The 22553-nt window shown below is 45.1% G+C and overlaps 1 protein-coding gene across 5 annotated transcripts in view; it reads left to right on the forward strand.

Annotated features, from left to right (window-relative positions):
* Nucleotides 1-22553, forward strand: part of CNTLN (centlein) — a 557312-nt gene that overhangs the window by 483124 nt on the left and 51635 nt on the right. For all 5 annotated transcript variants that reach the window (XM_033920529.1, XM_033920556.1, XM_033920539.1 and 2 more), the window contains 2 exons: nt 6069-6257; nt 18508-18585. In XM_033920529.1, the coding sequence (XP_033776420.1) occupies nt 6069-6257; nt 18508-18585 (267 nt within the window). The remainder of the gene's footprint in view (nt 1-6068; nt 6258-18507; nt 18586-22553) is intronic.

Genomic DNA, 22553 nt, shown 5'->3' on the forward strand with positions numbered 1-22553 from the left:
CTATTCTGTTTCGAGCAACTCCCAGAACACTGACCTATGGCTGCAGGGTTCAGGAACCAGACTTGAGCCTTTGTTGCCTCACCAGTAGCATGAAGATTCCCTTCAGGATTCCCCAACCTTGCAACCCCTTACTCCAAGGGCAAATACTCCTACCTGACCCCTGCAGAAAGAAATGGAGACTCTTCATCCCTGTTTTTCAGGGATTATATACCTTCCATTATCTCACCAACATTCATTTTCACAATTGCATGTCACATTGGGTTTCTTCCTACCACATTTATAGGGCTTCTCTTTGCCACACAGAGGCCTAAGCTGTTCACAGAAGAAAAACTAGTAGGGAGAGGAACAATGATTCCCTACATTATAGAATGTTAAAAGTGGTTTATGATGAAGTAGTTGCACATCTTTCTACATCATGGATGAATATAAAATTCAAAGTCATGCCCAATAAAAAAAACCCACAAACTTTACAAGAGAAATGTATAATTGGCAGATGCCCTTTAAGTAAAAAAAAACCAAAAAAGTACTAGCTTTTTATTAAGAAACACAAACAGTTGATAGTGCTGTGAAGAAATTGGTGATAAATTAAGTTAATCTCCATCAGGATTAGTTTGCAGCTGGGATTTGGGCAAATTGAATCAGAGACCTGAACAGTGACAGTGAATATCTATTAGGTTGTAAACAGAATAATAGGCTCTGTGGAGTGTAATGAATGAAGTAAATAGCTGAACTCAAACTGTTTAGGCATGACATATGGTTAGTGATGCATACACCAGGAACTGAATATAACGTAGATGTCTTAATGAATAAGAAATTTGATGATATTTTTATTCAAAAAAATAAACCGCACATATATAAATATTGGCATTGATAATTAATTTATTTAACTTTCTACATTTCAAGAAGTATAAGTTAATATAGACTTAAATCACACTACATGTACATGTATTAGGTCAATATTCAGTAAAACATCAGTGCAATCATTTGAAATGTCTAATTTAGGTTTTTCAGACTATTCATAGATTCTGCAGCAATATACATTGTACATATAACTAGTGTCAATGAATATAAAACTACAAATTGTACCCTAATTCTGTAAACTGTACAACTAGCATGCAAAGTTGCATGCACCATTTATAAAATAGGGTCAGGTAAACATGTAACTTAATTAGTTAACAAGCTGCTATTTGGTATTAATGGCTAACTTGTATATACCTGGACAGCGAAAGCATGTCAAAGCTTGAGTTGGTGGCTTCAGGCAGAGACAATATCCAAAGACTTGCCTCTCCGCATTTCCTCTAGGGTGATATTGATGATAGATAACAGCCTCTACAGATGTGGAGATCATTGCATGGGTTGCCCGATTCAGAGCCGATGGTTGCTTTTTCAAAGAAAATGTTCCATCAACAGATTAGACCTGAGAGCCTTTTGCATAGTGCTTCAGTCATTCAAAAAGATCCTGGAAAGCAAAGTAGTCAGGGTCTTCTCAGACAATGCCTAGCAATGACATAAGTCAACAGACAGGGAGATGCCAAAAGTGCTTCATTGAAGCTAGAAGCCTAGTTGTTGTTTCGCTGGACAGAATCCCACCTTCAAGCCATTTTGGAGATGCATTTAGCGGGAGTAAACAATGTACAAACAGTCTATCTCAGTTGCCAGGCTCTGGAACCAGGGAAATAGTCTGTGTCCCAGAGTGCTTTCAAAAAAATGGTAATGCGCTGGGGGAGGCTAACATTCAATCTAGGGTCGTCAGTAGTCAGCAAACTAAAGCTGAGAAGCAACAGGATAGATGCTGTGGTACAACCATGGCCAGCAAAGGAACTGTTATACATATTCCCCCATGGCCAATGATAAGCCAGATTATTTGAAGAATAGTGACCCACTAAGGGGTGGTGATTCTAATGCACTGGATTGGCCACATTGCACATGGTATGTGGATCTGGGTCAGCTATAGCAAGACAAGTGCCTCAAACTGCCAGTGCTCCCAGTGCTGCTTTCGCAAGGTTCAGTAGCCCTGGAGAGTTTGGAATGCTTTGGGCTTACAGCATGGCTCTTGAGCATTCAGCCCTATAAAAGAAAGAATATTCAGAGGAGGGGTTATATTTGTCCTCCTAAGTTCTAAGAAGCCTGTGCTAAGGCTTGGAAGACTTTTTAGTGTTGATGTGCAGAACAGAGGTAGTGCCTTTTAAGGTCCCTATTTCCACAGTCCTTTCATTTCTTCAGGATGGTCTCAAAAAGAGCCTGGTATTTGGTCCATTCAAGGTACAGGTGGCAAGCCTCTCGTACCTTATGGCTCAAGTGGAGAAAGAGTCTTTGATTTCCCATTTGGATGAGTCCAGGTTTCTGAAGGGAGCATTGCATTTGCATCCTCCCATGTGACAAGCATTTCCAACATGAAATCTTAACGTCGTGCTACGTGCCTTCAGTAGAGCCCCATACGAGCCCTTGCAAGAGGTGTCACTGATGGATCTGACCATCGAGATAGTTTTCCTGGTACCTATTGCCTCGACAAGAAGGGTTTAAGAACTTCAGGCTCTGTCATGTAAAGAGCCGTTCCATAGATTTACGGAGGTGGGTGGTCTCTACACATGGTGCCTTCCATTCTGTCAAAGATGATTTTGATATTAGCTGTCAATCGGGAAGTTTGACTGCCTCCATTCCAGGTTACAGGTGTAAAGAAAAAGTTCAAAGTTTTAGAGTTACTGGATGTGAGGAGAGTTCTCCGTTATCTTGAGGTGACAAATTATTTTTGTCTTTCAGATCATCTTTTTGAGATCACCAGTCCTGCCGGACTGGGGAAACCAGCATCTAAAGCTTCAATTTCCAGATGGATCCTCATAGCTGTTTTGTCCAGCTACATTGGCTGTGGTAAACAGCTACTAGTCTCCTTAAAGGCACATTCTACCAGAAGTGTGGTTTCTTCAGGGCAAAATCCACCAGACGAGATTTGTTCGGTAGCTACATGGTTCACTCTCCAGACTTTCACAAAGTTTTATAGAGTGGATGTGAAGGTGCAAATGGACACCACTTTGGGTCCTTGGTGCTAGCTGCAGGCTCATCTGCCCTGCCCTAGACTCAGGGGATAGTTTTGGTACCTTTCACTGGTCAAGACTCATGTTCTTTTTGCACTGGAAGGGAAGATTAGGTTCTTACCTCGATAATCTTTCCAGTATAAAGGAACATGAGTCTTAATGCCTACCCTGTCAGATATCTATTTAGCCTGCTTCCTGCCTTGGACATATATGTGTGTCTCCAAATGCTTGCCTTGGAGCAGCCAAGCAAGTATGTATATGATTGTTGTTCGATTGTCCAGAAAGTGCAATAAGTAATGTGATAACTCACTATGGCAAAGTCTGTGGAAAAGCCTATAATAGCTGTATAAATATGAGTACTAGTTGTACTCAGGTAGGTAGCTTGTTTGAGTCCACCTTGCTTGTATTACATTTCATGTGGTTTGATTAATTGTCTTTATTGCAGAAAAGTCTTGACTTGGTCTGGGAGCTCCCTGTGCCCTCCTTGTTATTTCTCCTTTTTTATGGATGATCAATTGCTTTGGTACGAACTGAGGAGATGGGAACTGTCCAATGACACAAGGAGGCGGAGATGAAAAGCTGTAGATGATTCCTTCTGCATAAACTAACTGGTAGAGGTGAATAACCCATTGGTCAAGACTCATGCTCCTTTATACTGGAAAGAAGATTATTGAGGTAAGAACCTAATCTTCCCATATGTTGGTGTGAGCCCTTCAGGAACACATAAAAACCTATTGTACCTAAAGGTACACCACTACAATAGCCAAGTGTCTTATAAATTCAAATACAGTGGCAACATGGATGACCGACCACAAACTAAAACTGAACCCAGACAAAACAAAATTCATACTTCTTGAAAAAAATAAAACACCAATCATAACAAACCTAGTAATAAACTCAATCACATACCCCATTCAACCCACTCTAAAACTTCTGGGAATGACGATAGACAGATGCTGCACCATGCAACCACAAATTAACAAAACAATACAGAAATCATTCACGGTCATGAGAAACCTAAGGCAAGTTTGAAAATTCTTCAACAGAAAACAATTCCAGCTCCTGGTCCAGTCCCTAGTCCTAGGTCTCCTTGACTACTGCAACATCCTATATCTCCCCTGCCCCGCAACAATGATAAAACAACTACAAACAGTACAAAACACAGCCCTGAGACTAATTTATTCACTAAGAAAACACGACCACATCACACTGGCTCCCAATTCAAGCAAGAATACTATTTAAATTCTATTGTCTATTATTTAAATCCATAAATGGTGACAACCCAGCCTACTTGAACAACCGCCTAATCCAAACTACCACAACCAGACACAGGAGAACCCAGACACCATTCACATACCCTCCAATCAGAGACATCAAACGGAAAAACTGTATGATGGCCTTCTAGCCACACAAGCAGCAAAACTAGGCCACCAACTCTCCAATCTACTAATCGCGACCCCAGACTACAAAACTTTCAGAAAAGAAATAAAAACCCTGCTATTCAAGAAATCTATGAAGACTAACTAACACCGTATGAAACATTACAATCCTCTGAAGCAACCCGCTCTACTCTGTAACACTTCTGGACATGTCCAGAAATCCTCTTATGTAATCCGCCTTGAACTGCAGATTAAAAATCACTAATATAATATAATGTTCCAGGAGGGCTCGTATAAGAAGCAGATCAATTGTATCAGGAAGTGAGCAATTTATTACAAAACAATTAACCGACATGGCCACCTTTCGCCCTAAGGCTTTCCCTGAACATCTCTAAATCCAAGGGCTAAATCTCTAAATCCAAGGGCTAAATCTCTACTTAAGCTCACCCAAGGCTGGGTATATATGTGGTTTCGCCCAGAAGTGGCCTTGGGCAGGTTTTTGTCCCTACATGTCTTCCTAGATCCGTGACAGATGTCTGAAATGTAGACCTGCAAAATACTGGCCTACATTTCAATCCTAAAAGTAGATGCCACTGCTGGCTCAGCTGATTGGGGGAAAATACCTCTACTGCTATTAGCTGAGCCGGCAGCGGTAGAGGACCCCCAAACATCCACATCTGCGATTGGCAGGAGGGATGCCCATTCCCTCCTGCTTAACTAAGCCTCCTCAATCCCTCAAACTCCTGACAACCAAATGCGACACCCCTACACCCCCTGAACTCCCAACATGACACCTCAACACCCCACTGCCAAACCCCCAACACCCTATCGGACACCCCAAAATCCACCCCCGAAACTCACCCTCCTGTATCTTTAGAAGGAGGCTGACAAGAGGAATGCCTACTCTCTCCTGCCAGCAGGCCTGCTTTTTCCAAAATGGTGAGCCTTCCCCTTTCCAGTGCATCCTGGGATGCACCGGGAAGGGGCCTAAGCACTGACTAGCCCAGAAACATATGGCCCATCCCATAGGATAGAGGACTGTAGCAGATAAGTAAGGTCCGTGTTCACCACATATCATTACCTGAAGGTGCCTTGTCTATATATTTGAAGAGAGATGTGGGGACTGGAGAAAGGGATGGAAAGTGCTTATTCAACATCTTTTAGGTACCTATATATCTTTACAAAATTGCCCCACAAAAGCAGCCATTGTCAGGAGCTGTTGTCAATGTGTACACATACAACACTACAGATGCTCCACCTATTGGAGCCTCCAAGCAGATGCCTTTCTTCCTCCCCTGTCATCCAACATGATGCCTCCAATCCCAGTCCACTTCATCTTTTCCAGTAATATCTCTAAAAGCAGCCTACTATTGATGATGTCTACACATTCAGCATTGCCCTCCAAGTGATGATTTTATCACCAACCCTTTTCCCCTCTCCATATGATATCTCTATCCCCAACCCCTTTTCTGCCTTCACAACGTCCCCTCTCATACTCTGTTTCCCTTATCCATCCTATCTCTCACATTTCATATATAGGCAGAAGAAGAACAGAAATATATTTTTAAGAAATTGTTTTTCTCAAAGTGTAATTTTCTTCATATTGCTTGTCTTTACATAGCATTGTATACTGAAATTTCTTTCTTATATATTTTAGGCTTTAGCCAAAGAGTTACAGTGTGATATATCTACAATTAGATTGCAAATCAAGCAAGCCAGGAAATTTATAGAAGGCAACAAAGGTCTTTCCAAAGATTGTGTTCATCGGGCTCAATCTTTAGCAGCATCCATCCTCAACATTTCAGAAACTGATCTAGAGGAAATATTGGACATGCAAGATGAAGAAGTAAGAACACTAAATTTGAGAATTTAATTACTTTGTGCTGTGTGGGGAGGTAGCTTGCTGTGGGCTAAGATCTGACCCTACTCATCTCAGACCCATGCCATTCCTAAAGGAAGAGAGAAACTACTTCTGAGTTCTTTAGAGAAATGGATACCACTCATACCAAAGAAATGTTCTTCTAGAAATGGTGTTGTAACAACATGAATTTTATTTAAAATTCAACTTAAGGTATGACAAAATGACACAAAATATGTGTTTTGAGATATGAATCCATATACACATGCCTCTACATTCTAAAAGTATTCTCTCAGGATCCATTTTATTCTTTTCCACCTCTAAATTCTTCTAGTGAATGGTTCTAAAACAAGGGTTCTCAACCAAGGTTTTGGAGCAGCTTGAGGTTGTGGGTTCAAGCCCATTCTGCTCCTTGTGATCCTGGGCAAGTCACTTAATCCCCCATTGCCCCAGGTACATTAGATAGATTGTGAGCCCACTGGGACAGAAAGGGAAAAATGCTTAAATACCTGAATAAATTCATGTAAACCATTCTGAGCTTCCCTGGGAGAACGGTATAGAAAATTGAATGAATAAATAAATAAACATGTAGAAAGGCAAAAGCTAAAATAATCTGACACAAGAAAGTAAAAGAACAGAAGAGTTTAGTGTAGTGTTTCTCAACTCGATCCTGGAGTACCCAATTATCAGTCAGGTTTTTAGGATATCCACAATGAATATGCATGAAAGAAATTTGCATATAATGGAGGCAATGTATGCAAATCAAGTTTATGCATATTCATTGTGGATAGCCTAAAAACCTGACTGGCAAGGGGGTACTCCAGGACCGAGTTGAGAAACACTGGTTTAGTATATTCTTTGAATTGAAGGTGAAAAATATCATTGATGTTATCCGGTTACATAGAAACATGGTGGCAGATGAAGGCCAAATGGCCCATCCAGTCTGCCCGTCTGCAATAACCATTATCTCTTCCTCTCTCTAAGAGATCCCACATGCCTATCCCAGTCTTTCTTGAAATCAGACAGTCTCTGTCTCCACCATCTGTACCGGGAGACTGTTCCACGCATCCCATTCTACCATCCATTTTGTAAAAAAAATATTTCCTTAGATTACTCCTGATCTCTATCACCTCTTAACTTCATCCTATGCCTTCTCATTCCAGAGTTTCCTTTCAAATGAGACTCGACTCATGCGCATTTACGCCACGTAGGTATTTAAATGTCTCCATCATATCTTCCCACTCCCGCCTTTCCTCCAAAGTATACAGATTAAGATCTTTGTCTGTCCCTATACACCTTATGATGAAGACCATACACCATTTTAGTAGCCTTCCTCTGAACCGACTCCATCCTTTTTATATCTTTTTGAAGGTGTGGCCTCCAGAATTGTACACAATATTCTAAATGAGGTCTCACTAAGGGGTATGGTGAGATGAGTGAGAAGAGAATAGTGAATACAAAGGGTAGAAATGTGGTAATGGGGAGTAGATGGAAAGGAATAGGAGGCTTGGAATAAGTGAGAATGAAAATAGAAGAACTAAAGGATAGGCAGGTGGAAAGGATATGAAAGAGTGAAATTTGAATGGACAGAGGGCAGAAAAGAAGGAAAGAGCTATAAGGGAAATAATGTTACAGCCAGATATAGTGAGGGAATAGAATGAGAAAAGAGAAAAGACATGGATGTAGCCACTGAAAGAAGAATTAGCAGAAGACAAATAGGAAAGTAGAATTGGGACCAATATGAGAGAAAAAAAAAGTCACAACAATAAAGGTTGAATAAAACATTTTATTTTGAATTTATTAACTGCTTTGGGAAATGTGCATGGTAGATTTCTTTGTACTGTGTTCAGTTCAAAAGGAAATGCATTCCTCTTTTTTTCTTTCCAGTGTTCTAGTGCATGCCAAGTTTAACTTCTTGGAGTTCCCAATTCAATTTTTGTCTATGTATTTTTATTTCTAATTTGTCATCCTTTGTTCTTTATTTGATGATGATCTGTCAGTGAGTGGTAGTAATAGCAGGAGGAAAGATTGGGGGCCCCCTTTTTAATTTCTCCCCTGGTCCCCAGCATGTCTAACACTGGCCCTAATCCTGGTTATAGTTGGCAGAAATCCCTAAGCCCAACCAGCTAAGGACCTCTTCCAAAGGTAGCCAAAACTCCTCTTTTTTTCCAGCAGCAGCATCTCTAAGGCATCAACAGTGGCCAAACAGCATTGGGGCACAGGGTGCTTATGTTAGTGGCTCAGGGATTCTGCTGCTGATTACCAAGCTTAGTAAAAGGAAGTTCTGGTTGCCTTCAAAGTGAGAGTTGCACAGGGACAGAAATCAAACACGTTTTTGTCTGTCCCTGCTGTAATCAAACCCACTCCGTAAGTAATCTCTTCTATCCCCATAAACTTCAGAAGTAGATATTTCATTTAATTATGCTACTGAAGTACGTTAGAGGCTCTGGTAGCGACCCATTTACAAGTAAACAAAGACACATTTTTAGTTTGGAAATATTAATTGGGAAGAACCCATGAATCTCTGCCAGATTCTCTAATGTAAATATAAAATATAAAAGTTCCAGTTGATGAGGACCATCAAGCTGTGTCAGCTGAAGACTTACTCCAAAGGTGGCCAAAACACCCTTTTACCAAGCTTGGCAGGCAACAGCAGTGTTCCTAAGCCATATATGTTAGCAACTCATTGGCTCAAGGATGCTGCTAGTGACTGATACCTTGGTAGAAGGGAGTTCTAGCCACCTTTGGAGGAAATCCTCAGTTGGCAGTGCTTGGAGATCCCCACCAGCTATAGCAACAGTCAAGGCCAGTGTTGGACATGCTGGTATCCAGGGCAAAAAATAAAGGAGGCTCCTCTGATCCCCTTTCCTCCAAGCCCCCCACCTACCATTACTATCATGCTGACAGACCTTCACCACATACAGAACAAAGGGTCACAAGTTAGAAACAAAAATAAGTAGACAAAAATTGAACTGGGAACTCCAAAAAGTTAAACTCAACAAGTACTTCAAAACTGGAGAAATAAAAACAGGATACATTTCCTTTTCTATAGATTACAAAGACATCTAACATATTTCAGTCAATAAATTAAAAATAAAATTCTTTTTTTTCACCTTTGTTGTCTAGAAATTTATTTTTCCTTCAAGTTGGTTCCAGTTTCTCCTTTTTTGCTTTCCCGTCTTCTGCAAATTCTCCTTTAAGTGGCAGCTGTCCATTTGTCTTCTCCTCTCTCCTGTCTTTTTCCATTCCTTCACTACAACCACCTCTGACATATTAACCTTTCCATTTAGCTCGTTCCTCCTTTTTTTCTTTTCTACCTCAGTCTACTCAGATTACACCTTTTCTTCCTTCTCGTCTTTACTTTTCAGCTTCCTAACAAATTTCTATCTTATTCTCTCATCCACTCTTCCATTCCCTTCCATCTTCAGTCTACTTACTATTACTATATTTTTACCTTCTGTAATTACTATCCTCTGCTATTTCATTTTCCTGTCAACCCCCTTTCCTCTCCCCTCCCACATGGTGCCACCATCCCCAGCTTCTCCTTCCCTTCACCCTTCCTTCCCAGCATCTGCTTGCTCTTTCTCCTTACCCATCCTCGAAGCCAGTTCCTTCCATTCCACCCCTTCCCCCCACTAGCATCCTCCTGTCCCTCCTACCATGGTCTAGCATGTCTCCTTTCTTCTTTCCCTCTCTCCCATTGTACAGCATCCTCACTCTCTTCTGCCCCAGGATCCAACATCTCCCTCTTTCTCTCTTCCCCCCTCCTGTACAGCATCTCCCTCTTTCTCTGACTCCTCCAACCCCATATCCAACATGTCTCTTTCTCATTGTCCACCATCTCTCTCTCCCTCCCTTGATGAACAGAGAGTGGAAAAAGAGAGAGATATTGGCTCCAGGGCGCATCTCTCCAACCCCCTCTACTGTCATGTCTAACATTTCTCCCTCTCTCATCTCCCTACCCCATGCAGCATCTTTCACCCCTCCCCACCAGTCCCATACCTAACATTTCTCCTTCTATCGCCCTTCTCCAGCCCCATGTCACATCTCTCCCTTCCTTCCCTTGACCACCATATCTAACATTTCTTACTTTCGCATCCCTTTCCATCCCTGTGCAGGATCTGTTCCCTCTCCACCATCGCATCCAACATTTCTCCCTCTTATCTCTCTCTCCTCGTGTTATGCCATTTACTTAAGTTGTTTTAATCTCTTTAATTGTATTGTAATGGCGGTTTTTACTTTAGTTTGTCTTCCCATTTTTATTCTGTAAATTGCTTAGAAGTTGTATAAGCAATAGCATCAAATTTTAATAAAAACTTGAAACTCATGCATATCTATCTCACTCTTCACCACCATCATGTTCAACAGTTCACTCTCCCTCCCTATGCCCAACAATTATCCTTTTGCTTCCTTTCTCCATGTGCCCCATCTCTGTTTTCACTAGCTTTTAACTTTGTTAATTCTACTCAATTTGTAGCATCTTTTAATCTTTGTAAACCACATAGAACTTAATGGTCCTGCAGTATATAAACTGTTATTATTATTTTCCTCTCATTCTCACTCATACATCCATACCAAACAATTTTCCCTTTCTCTTCCCTCCCCCACCTGCAGCATCCTCTCTTTCCCTCCCTCCCTCCTTCCATTCTGGTTCCAAGTTCATGCCCCCTCCCTCCATTTTTCCCTTCTATGTCCCAATTTTGCAGTTTTGCTCCCCCCTCTTTCCTTACCTTCTTTGTCCCAAGTTTACGTCCTTCCCACCCACCATTGATGTGTACCTGCCTCCGGGCTGGCTCCAAGAGGTCCAAGTAGTGCCTGCTCTCCTTTCTTCTTCATAATCCACACAGCTGCACTTGCTTTTTCAAAAACCCAAAGGCAGAAGTTTCTACATGCTGCTCACAGCTGACCTGGAAGTCTTCTCTCTGATGTCAGAGGGATTCTTCTTGGACCCGTTCCCATGCAGCTCTGTACATCAAAGGAGGACTATAGCTGGCAGGGCTTCAGAATCCCTGACAGCTAAGGTGTTTATATTTTGGGTTGGGGTGCCATGGAGCAGGCAAAAAGGAAATTTTGTGTCCACCCAGAATTGGTGGTCTGGCTGCACCACTACAGTATATTAAATGTATGTTCAAATGCATCCATTTACTTTTCTGACTACTGAATTGAGTTGAAACTGTCATTTCTTCTGAGTGTCTCAGTTGAATAAATAAAACATATTGCCTCACTGAATTTTGCTCAGAATGAAGTACAATTTTAAGTAAATTTTCCTCAGTAAATAATAAGTCTATTTGCTCTTGCAAAAGAGAAGTTAGAGAATAATTAATAACAAATTCAATTAAAAAAAAAGAACACGTAGAAACACACCCAACCCAAAGTAGCTAGAGAACCCATAGTATAAACTTATATACACTTGTACCGATTTGACTAAAGAGCTGTAAGGAAAAGTGTAGTTACTTACCTGTAACGTAGGTTCTCCGTGGACAGCAGGATAGTCAGCCACATATGGGTGTTGTCCCAACACCTCCCAATTTGCGAATAAGCTCTCCAATAGCTCAGAGAGATTTTTATTTTTTTTTTCTTCTTCTCTCTGAGCACGTGCAGTGCCCGGGCCCCACTGGGCATGCCCGAGCCCTACCCATTTCCCCCTGCTTCCCCCTAATCCCCAGGATGTTCCTAGCTGTGGCCGGGTCGGCCGTATGGGGAGGCGGGTGGGTTGTGTGGCTGACTGTCCTGCTGTCCACGGAGAACCTACGTTACAGGTAAGTAACTACACTTTCTCCTAGGACAAGCAGGATGAGTCAGCCACATATGGGTGACTCCCTAGCCGAGGGATGTACCGACTGGACCTGCGCCTTAGCGCTTTGTGCATCCCTCGCCTGGCTGTGGAGGCCGAGCCGGGCAGGGTAATCAGGCAAAGCAGGTAAAGTTGTGGAAACAAGGTTTTAGATAAAGTGCTGTGTTAACTGAGCAATAATACTCACAGAACAATGAACTGGTCAATGACAATCAATGAACAGTGAGAAACCAACTGGTCAACAGTGACCATTCGTACTTGCATGTGAGAATTCATACTTGCCTATTCCACATTCAGTCTAGACAGGAGTGCTGGAAGACCTACTTAACTCACAGAACAGCGAAAACTGGTCAATGACAATCAATGAACAGTGAGAAAACCAATTGGTCAACGGTGACAATTCATAACTGGTCAATAGTGACAATTCGTACTTGCATATGAGAATTCATACTTGCCTATTCCACATTCAGACTAGACAGGATTGCTGGAAGACCTACTTAACTCACAGAACAGTGAAATTGGTCAATGACAATCAATGAACAGTGAGAAACCAACTGGTCAACAGTGACAAATCGTACTTGCATGTAAGAATTCATACTTGCCTATTCCACATTCAGTCTAGGAAGGAGTGCTGGAAGACCTACTTAATCAATATCTATAACACCCTACTTGATCAGTGTTTGTCGATATTTATAACACCCTACTTGATCAGTGTTTGTCAAGGCTGTGCTAGTGGTTGCTGTCCCTCCCGGGAGGGAAGAGCCACTTCCAAGACTGCTCGGCCGAATGCATTTGGAGCGTGGAATGCTATGTCGAGGCAGTAGTGCTTGGTGAAGGTGTGCATGGAGGACCAAGTGGCTGCATCGCAGATGTCCCCAATTGGTGTATGGTGCAGATGAGCCGTTGTGTTGGCTATGGTTCTGCGCTGGTGGGCGTTGGCTCCCACCTGCGGTTGATGCTGCGCTTTTCTATAGGTGAAGGGGATGCACTCTTATATCCAGCGCGAGCGCCTGCGTTTGGTGGCCGGAAGTCCTGGTCTGTATTGGTCATAGGAGACGAACAATTGAGGCTTGTCTAATCTGCTGCATAGTCAGGGCCCACACACAGTCCAAGAGGTGTTGCTGAGGTGGCAGTGTGCCTCCCTGTGGGGAGATGTAGAGTGCCGGGAGGCACGCTGAAGCCACCTTTGGCAAGAATCGGGGGTGGGTTCTGGGTACCACCCTGTTCTCATGAGGGAGTGTGTTGGTAGACACGATGGTCAGGGTTTTCCCAGCCAGGAATACGGGATCTGCCTCCCCCAAAGGTTTGAAGGGGTCGAGGTGAGATGATGCGGCACCAAGTTGAGGTCCCATCCGGGCGGTGGTGGTCTGACCGGTGGGTGCAGATTGGACAGTCCCTTCATGAAATTTTGTGATTACTGGATGCCTCGACACTGGTTTGCTGTCTAGGCCAGCGTGGTATGCCGTGATTGCACGTAGGTGGACCTTGATGGAAGTGGGTTTTAGGTCCCCCTGAGATAAGCTCAGTATGTACTGCAGGATGTCCGGTATGGGGCAGTTGTAGGGGTCTCGCTGCGTGTCTGTGCACTGGTAGCGAAACCTTCTCCCTTTCAACCCATAGCGTTTTCTGGTTGTAGGTCTTCTGGCTGCCATAAGAGTGTGCTCCACGTCTTGTGGTAGGTTCATCCTCTCATCATCTATGCGGTCAGGGCTAAGGAACGCAGGTCGTGGTGGAGGGTAAGGTTCCCGCGTTGTGTAATGAGAACTGCACTGATCGGGAGCGGGGAGAGGTGGGTGAACCGCTATCCCTTGCCGGAACAGGAACCATGGTTGCAGGAGCCCGAACAGGGCAATCATGATCACCATTGCTCTGTCCTGAAGAAACTTCTGCAGGACTTAGGGTGTTCCAACTCACAGACAGACCGTCGGGGCTGAGACGGCGATGGGTTGATCTCTTTGCGCAGAAGGTCGAGTATTTTGAGTTCGGTTCGGTTGCAAACAGGTCGATGCTCGGTGAGCCCCAGGTGCTGAAGATCTTCTTCATCGCTGCTGGGTTGAGACACCACTCATCGGGATCCAGCTGGTGGCTGAGTCTTTCTGCCAGGTCGTTCTGCTCCCACAGGAGGTAAGTTGCCTGGATGGGGCATTGAATGGAGTTGGAGGACTCCCACATGTGGCAAGCTTCCTTGCATAGCGAGGTTGACCCTGTCCCTCCCTGTTTGTTGATATAGTGCAAGGCCACCTGGTTTTCTGTTTGGGTGAGGACTGCCCTGCCTGTTTGAAGGTTTCGAGGGCATTCCCTAAGGCCCTGAGCTCCAGTAGGTGGGTGGTCAGAGGTTGGGTACACTGGTCCCAGTGACGTCTGAGGTGCCCTTTCAGGGATCGCATGAGTAGTCTGGTGTGCTGCACAACAAAGACCGGAGCGTGCTGACGATGAGCTGCTGGCAGGGATGCACTGGGCCAGGGATGTCATGGCGTCGATCTGGTAGTCCCGTAGGACGGCCTTGGTCTGCGTGGTGTCGATGACTGCCCAGATGAACGATATCCCCTGGGTGGGTATCAGGTGGGATTTCATGTAGTTGATGAGGAACCCCAATTCTTGGAGGAGGGTTATGGTGGTTGATGGGGCTGCCAGCTGTCGAGATAAGATAGGACGCGCACCCCTTGAAGGCGAGGATGTGCCACTGCCATGCACTTTGTGAACGCTCTTGGAGCCGTTGGGAGTCCAAGGGGCAGGACCTTGTACTGGAGGCGTCTGTCTCGGCTTTAGAAGCGACGATGCCTCCTGTGGGCTGGGTGCATGGGATACTAGCCAATACTCGGGCTGTAACAGGGCCAAGACTGTACCCAGAGAGTGCATCTGGACCTTGTGTATGCATCTGTTGAGCTTACAGAGATCCAGGAACAAGCGTTGTCCTTGTCCATGGTGACGCGGGGGTTCCTGGAGTAGAAACCCCTTGGTGATCTCCTCTGTTCGTCACCGCTTCTATTGATTCTGCCGAAGCAGGTCCTCTCCTTGCTGCAGGAAAGTTGGGTTGTCAGATGGAGGGTGCCCCGCCCACTCGGGGGGGGGGGGCGGGAGTGGAGACGAATTCGGAATCCCTGCTTGATGATGCTGAGGGCCCACTGGTCGATGGTGATCCTGGGCCAAGCCTTCGCAGACAATCTGATCCTGCTGGGCTGGAGGGTGGTCAAGGTTCTATTTTTGTCTTGGGGAGAGGGCTGCCCTTGGATGCCCCTGCCCCTCGGGCGGTGCTTGTTTGCGTAGCAGTTATGTTACTGTTGTGAGCGCTGGGGCACAGACTGCTGCCAGTGTGGACTGGCTCAGTTGTGAGCTGGAGTCTCTATTTTATTTTATTTATTTATTTCCTCTCACTGGCCTCCTGATAAAGCCGCATCTGGAACTGGTGCGCAGCAATTCTTGCGCTCAGCATTGTGCCCTCGAAGGTCTTTTTCCCCGTGGAAACCAGGGTTTTTCAGGTCCTTCCCTGACGGGGGTTGGAGGGGGGGGGTCGTGCTGCCCTGTTTCTCTTAAGCTACCGCAATGTCCATGTATGGCTGCTGCGGGTTGTCGAATCCCTGGGCTTGAAAGATCTGGTACTTCAATCCCAGTCTCCTTGATGTTGGTTGCCCTGAGGAGGGAGTCAGCCAAATCTTGTCTCTGCAGTCCAGGAGGTTCTTGTGGACTGGAATCGCCACTGCCTGCGTGAAGTACTGGTACTTGTAGTACTCTGTCTTGGGTACTTGTTGTCCACCAACGTGGATCTTGAGAAAGGCTGTGAGTTTCTGGAGGGACTTGGGGTGAGTCCTCGTTTGTGGGGTTTTTGTGTTTTTTTTAGTAAATATTTATTTATTTTTGTGGGTGGTGACTCGGGGCGTGGCTGGAGGCTGGTGTGTAGCTTGTTCCTCCGTTGCTTGGGTGCATGGCATGCCGCTGAACCGCGCCATGTTGTTGTGCGTGGCTCCCTCTAAAGGGGGACATTGTGGGGAGTGTAGCCCGCTGAGAGAGGAGTGGGTCAGCAGGAGGATTAACTGTGGCTGCTGGACCCACCCCTGGTGGTTCGCAGGTTCATGTGCTGCTCCACTTGACTGGTTGGGTGGCTCCATGTACCCCACCGCCCTTCTCTGTCCTTCTTGAGAGGGGGGGAGAGCCTAAGAGAGGGGGCAGGATGCACCCCTTCATCTGTGCCAGTGCTCCTGGCTGCGTTTCCCACTGTGCCTGGAGGCAGAGAAAGAGGAGTGATAATGCCTCTTGAGAAGGCTTCTGCTGCTGTACTGCCTATTGTATATTAAACTGTACAGCGCTGCATATGCCTTTCAGTGCTATAGAAATCATGAATAGTACAGAGTCCCTCATGCTGGCTGGAAAAGCACTCTGCCTAGGTTTTATGAAGAGCAAACAGCTTTTTAGACTGAGGAGTTTCAAACCCCCACCTTTGGAGAGGCATGGTCTGACATGCCGCATCTCTGATGATATCAGCACCCTGCTGAGAAAGGCAGACTCCTCGTTCCCAACATGAGAGGGGGAGGGGGGCGGGGTGGGAAAGGTGTGAATTGCAGACTCTGCAGGACCCCAAGAGGGAAAGAAACATCGAGTTGGGTTTTTTTTTTTTTCAGCATGTCCTTTATAAGCTGAACTCTGAGGCAGCATGTCTCCTACTGGGGGGAGAGGTCTGCAGGTCCCCTCCAAGGGAAAGAAGCATGGGAGATTCTTTCTCCTTAAATTCAGATTGGGAGGAGGGTGGGGCAGAGCCCTCGGGGCTGCAACAGATTATCAGAGGTTTTCCCAAAAACAAGCAGATAGGACTTACCTTTGAACCCCAATCGGCTCCCTGCAGAGGCTGGCTGTAAGCGGCAGCATGCCATCTGGAGGGTGAAAGCCCCGATCTGTTGCTTGCAGAGGCTGTGGATTTATGCAGCAGCATGCAAGACTCCTATCGGCTGCCCTGCAGAGGATGGCTGTACGTGGCAACATGCAGGGATTCCTGGAGAGATCTCTCGGTCTGGCGAGACTCCTATCGGCTGCCCTGCAGAGGCTGGTTCTAAGCGGCAACATGCAGGGACTCCGGGAGATATTTCTCTACCAGGCCAAGTGCAGGCGGGGGGATTAGCTGAGCCAGGGCATCCTGGAGGCTCCTTGCCACTGTAGCTTGTGGATCCCCCGCTGCTGCATTCTTATGAGGATGGCTGCTGGAGGAAGATTCTCGGGCCTCACTTCTCTTCATGCCCTGCAAAGGCTGGCTGTAAGCAGCAACATGCAGGAACTCCTGGAGAGATCTCTCGGTCTGGTGAGGCTCCTATCGGCTTCCTGCAGGGGCTGGCGGCTAGCGACAGCATGCAGGACCTCCGGGAGAGATTTCTCGACCGGGCAAGTTGCAGTCGGGGGGGTTGACTGAGCCAGGATGTCCTGGAGGCTCCTCACCGGATTCGTCTGTGGATCCCCCGCTGCTACGCTCCGATGAGGATGGCTGCTGGAGGAAGATTCTCGGGCCTCACTTCTCTTCATGAAGTCTCTCAGTGCCCTCTTCCTTAGCTTGCGTGCATGAGGTGACATGTGCGCACAATGCAAGCCACACGGAAACCTCGAGCACCGGATCCAATCAGTGGGCGCACAATTCATGAGGATCCAGTGTGTTCATCCTCCTCCTGCATCCCAGTTGTTTCTTTAGATGATTCAGGCATCTTCAAGTTGATGAGTAGAAAAGTTGTAATGGAGAGCTGTAGAAAAATCCGACCGATGGGAACGGGCGGAAACTAAAGACTGGGGATTAGGGGGAAGCAGGGGGAAATGGGTAGGGCTCGGGCATGCCCAGTGGGGCCCGGGCACTGCACGTGCTCAGAGAGAAGAAGAAAAAAAAAAATCTCTCTGAGCTATTGGAGAGCTTATCCGCAAATTTGGAGGTGTTGGGACAACACCCATATGTGGCTGACTCATCCTGCTTGTCCTAGGATAATTAATAACAAATTCAATTTAAAAAAAAAGAACACGTAGAAACACACCCAACCCAAAGTAGCTAGAGAACCCATAGTATAAACTTATATACACTTGTACCGATTTGACTAAAGAGCTGTCAGGAAATACAGAATTGTGACAGGGTTAACAGAATGTGACACATTTCAAAGTCATTGTTCCCAGTGGGAAACATGTATTTCGAGGCTAAGCAGACTAATATGATGTCTCGCCTAGTACTCTGCACAGTGCTACATTAATTTTATTCACTGTACACAGTTTTAGAATATTCAGAGTCTTATATAGGGGTATCTAAATTCAGAAAGTCATTTTTTATTGTCCAAATCTTAAATCAATTGAAGAAATTTTTGAGATTGCCAGCCTTTTTAATAGGAAATTGCATTGTTTTCTGTAATCTTATGCTTTGAACATGCCCTTTTATTTATTGAAATGACAGTAAATGATGCAATGTATGATATATTTTACCATCTTCAGGAAACAAAAAAGGCAAAGGAAGCACTAGAACATGATAAAGAATGGCTGGGCCACGTATTGAAGCTTCTAGAAGGAGAGGTACTATACATTTTAATCTGTTTTAGAGTTCTGACCTTATAGCAGTATTAATGATTTGAATATTGCTGCAAGCATACCTCTATCAGTTCTAGAGTCATGCAGCCTTTGAATATGCCTTTGAATATGTTACATAAAAGAGAAGATACTTCTGTGATTAAAGGGGGTCATAAAGAAAAATAAACAGCACAAAGTTTAGTAAGTATATTAATTATCTAATTGGTTGACAAGCTTGCTGAAAGCAAATCAGATCTGTTCTAACTTACTTCTTAGGAAAATATTCCCTGTTATTTTACTTAAAAGTCAGTAGTTGATATGGACACCTGAGGAGTTCATGGGTTTCAGTGACCTTTTACTATGGACCTGTTTCCAGTCAATTCATGTTTTCCTCACAGCCAGACAGCTGTTTATTACTCTGTCTTCCCGCATTCTCTACAATATTTTCTACTGAGACCTCGAGCAGCTTGTTAGTGGGAACTAAATATTGATTTGGCATCCTGTCGATACAGAAAGAATGAAAAAATTTCCACCAGAGGCCCCTCAAACATTTTCCTATCGACATTTTCTGGGCAGAGTGGAAAGCTGCATAGAGGATGACAAGGCTGAGACTAGTCTAAATCCCTGAGGGGTCCACTGAGACTGCTGCTGTGACCTGTGTGATACTTTTTCTTCTCTTTCAAGTATTTTTTAATACACATTTGGTCTGCTGGGACGCTCCTCTCTTGTAAGTGATCAAGGGCAGTTTATTGGCAGGTGAAGCCCTGCTTTTCTAGTCAGAGACTGCTTTCGGTTTGACACCATCTACAGCATACCTTCAAACTTTTCTTATACTTCATTTAAGTTATCTTTTCCAAGATCTAACATTTAAGAACACTAGGCGACGCACAAGTAAGAAACATAAATATCAATCCTACATCTTTCAATTTCTAATCCACATTAACAACTGAAAGAAGCAGCCTATCCAAACAGCTTTAAATTAGAGTGCATTGGATCTGGGACTGATGGCTCAGTGAGAGTACTGAATGCTACTTTGCAGAAGCCCTGAACTAGATTCTGCAGCCCAGCTTCCACTTCTCAGATTGAGCAAGTCTGAAGATGCAACAGAGGCAATATTCACCACTCCCGGAAGGAGGGAATTGGCCATTACTCAACAGAAAGGGTAATTTAAGAACAAGTCCCTGAGCTATGGAGACACATAGGCACATATGTTGACTATTTTTAATAGCGCTTCATAAACACAACAACATTAAATATATGCTAAAGACACTATGGGGTATGTCTATTAAAGGGGGTTAAGTCCTAATGTATGCTTAGCGCATGCAAAAACAGTTATCCTAAAGCCTTTGCGGTAAGTACTGTATATATTCGAAAATAAGTTGATCCGAATATAAGTCGAAACCCCCATTCCCCCCAAAAAGGAGGGAAAAAATGGTTGACTCGAATATAAGACGGGGGCTTAATATTCAAGTGCCATGCCCTGCCAGGATCTGCACCCAGTGTTGCCTTCCTCACACCCTCCCCTGCCAGGATCTGCACCCAGCCCCCCTCCCTGCCAGGCTCTGCACCCAGCCCTCCTCCCTGCCAGGCTCTGCACCCAGCCATCTTCCCTTCCTTACCAGGCTCTGCACCCAACCCCCCTCACTCCCTGCCAGACTCTACACAGCCCTCGTCCCTCCCTACCCTACCAAGCTTTGTACCCAGCCCCCATCACTCTTTGTCAGGCTCTATGCACATCCCCCCTCACTCCATGCCAGGCTTTGCACCCTGCCTCACCTTCCTACCTCTGGTGGTCTAGTGGTAAGCCGGGACAGGAGGGATGCATCCTGTCTACCGTCCCAGCCGACTAACTTTTTTTTAAACCTCCCCTCCCAGCGCAGGGCTTACCTTTTATGCCATTTTTAATCTCTGTGGTCCAGCGGTGTACGGGGCAGGAGTGATCTTTCTGTACCCTGTCCGTGCTGAGCCTCTCCGTCCCCGTTCCCTTTTCGTGACCAACAGCGCACCCGACAGGGCCGAGCTCTTCCTGCTTGGCCCTGCGCTGCTTTCTAAGCTGCCTTTGTGCCTGTTATGACTTATTCATGTTTTGCAGAGCAGTTAAGAACATAAGAATAGCCTTACTGGGTCAGATCAATGGTCCATCAAGTGCAGTAGCCCGTTCTCACAGTGGACAATCCAGGTCACTAGTACCTGGCTAAAACCCAAGGAGTAGCAATATTCCATGCTACCGATCCAGGGCAAGCAGTGGCTATCACCATGGCTTTCTCAATAACAGACTATGAACTTTTCCTCTAGGAAATTGTTCAAATCTTTCTTAAAACTAGCTACGCTATCTGCTTTTACCACAACTTCTGGCAACGCGTTCCAGAGCTTAACTATTCTCTGAGTGAAAAAATATTTCCTCCTATTGGTTTTAAAAGTATTTCCCTGTAACTTCAACGAGTGTCCCGTAGTCTTTGTAATTTCTGACAAAGTGAAAAATCGATCCACTTGTACCTGTTCTGCACCACTCAGGATTTTGTAGACTTCAATCATATCTCCCCTCAGCCATCTCTTTTCCAAGCTGATGAGCTCTAATCTTTTTAGTATTTCCTCATACGAGAGGAGTTCCATTCCCATTATCTTCTTGGTCACTCTTCTTTGAACCTTTTCTAGCGCCACTATATCTTTCTTGAGATAAGGAGACCACACCTGAACGCAATACTCCAGATGAGGTTGCACCATGGGGCATTATAACATTCTTAGTCTTGTTAACCATCCATTTTTTAAATAATTCCTATCATCCTGTTTGCTTTTTTGGCCGCCACCACCACACATTGGGCAGAAGGTTTAATTGAATTGTCTACAATGACAACCAGATCCTTTTCTTGGTCGCTAACCCCACAAGGTGGACCCTAGCATCCGATAACTGTGATTTGGGTTATTCTTCCCAATGTGCATCACTTTGCATTTGTCCACATTAAGTTTCATCTGCCACTTGAATGCCCAGTCTTCAAATTTCCGAAGATTTGCCTGCAATTTTTCACAATCCGCATGCATTTTAACAATTTGAACATGAAGTATAGGCTGCTTTTTCTTCTTCACTGGCGGTCCTTCTGAAGGAAAACACGGACTTACATTATATATTCCAAAACAGATAATTATTTTATTATTAGAATAAAAAGTATAGCAGCATAAGGATATCGGAAATAAATCAGTCTGGATGTACAATGGAGAGAAATCATGCTAGCATATTTCTGTAAGTATGGCGTGCTTCTCTGAGCTCTCTGCCCAAGCATGGGGGTTTTATACAGAAAGTTTCTTTGTCTTGTAAGACACACCTCCAGCTCTTGTTCGTGTATTGCCCCTATAGGTGCAAATCTGCTTCCTGTTTAACCCCCCCCCCCCCAGTCCACGCCTCTATTCACCCCTTCCCCCTCTCCAGGGGTGGCCTTGACAGGAATATTGTGATGCATTTTGAGCTTTCTTTCCTTCACATGGGCTGACCCCACTTCTGGAGTGTTTATCACCTCCTGGTTGCTGACTTGCAGGTTTTACAATGCTATTAGTTTTCAGTGTGTGCAACCTTGTAAAACAGTCTCTTTTTCAGCAGGGAATTGAAACAAAGATATACAAGTAGCATTCCAGCCAAGGACCAGGCCTGGTACCCATGACTCACATTAGAGGCAGGCAGTGAGGCCCTGATTCTGTATGGGAGAGGTGTCCTATACAGAATCGGGCCTACACTAAACCCCGATTCTGTAACCGGCGTCCATGTTACAGATGTCGGTTAGAGAATCGGGTTAGATTAGACACGGGCCGCTACACTTATCGCGGCAAGGGATATGCATAGCGGCCGCCTGTCCCATCACCGGCAGGAGGATGCCCAACTCCTCCTGCTGAACCCCGGACCCCCCCCCCCCAAACTTGTAATCGCCGGCAGCAGGATGCCAACTCCTCCTGCCGGAATCCCCCGGACCCCCCCTCCCCCCAAA

This window comes from Geotrypetes seraphini, chromosome 1 (assembly GCF_902459505.1).
Source record: "Geotrypetes seraphini chromosome 1, aGeoSer1.1, whole genome shotgun sequence".
Taxonomy (NCBI): Eukaryota; Metazoa; Chordata; class Amphibia; order Gymnophiona; family Dermophiidae; genus Geotrypetes; species Geotrypetes seraphini.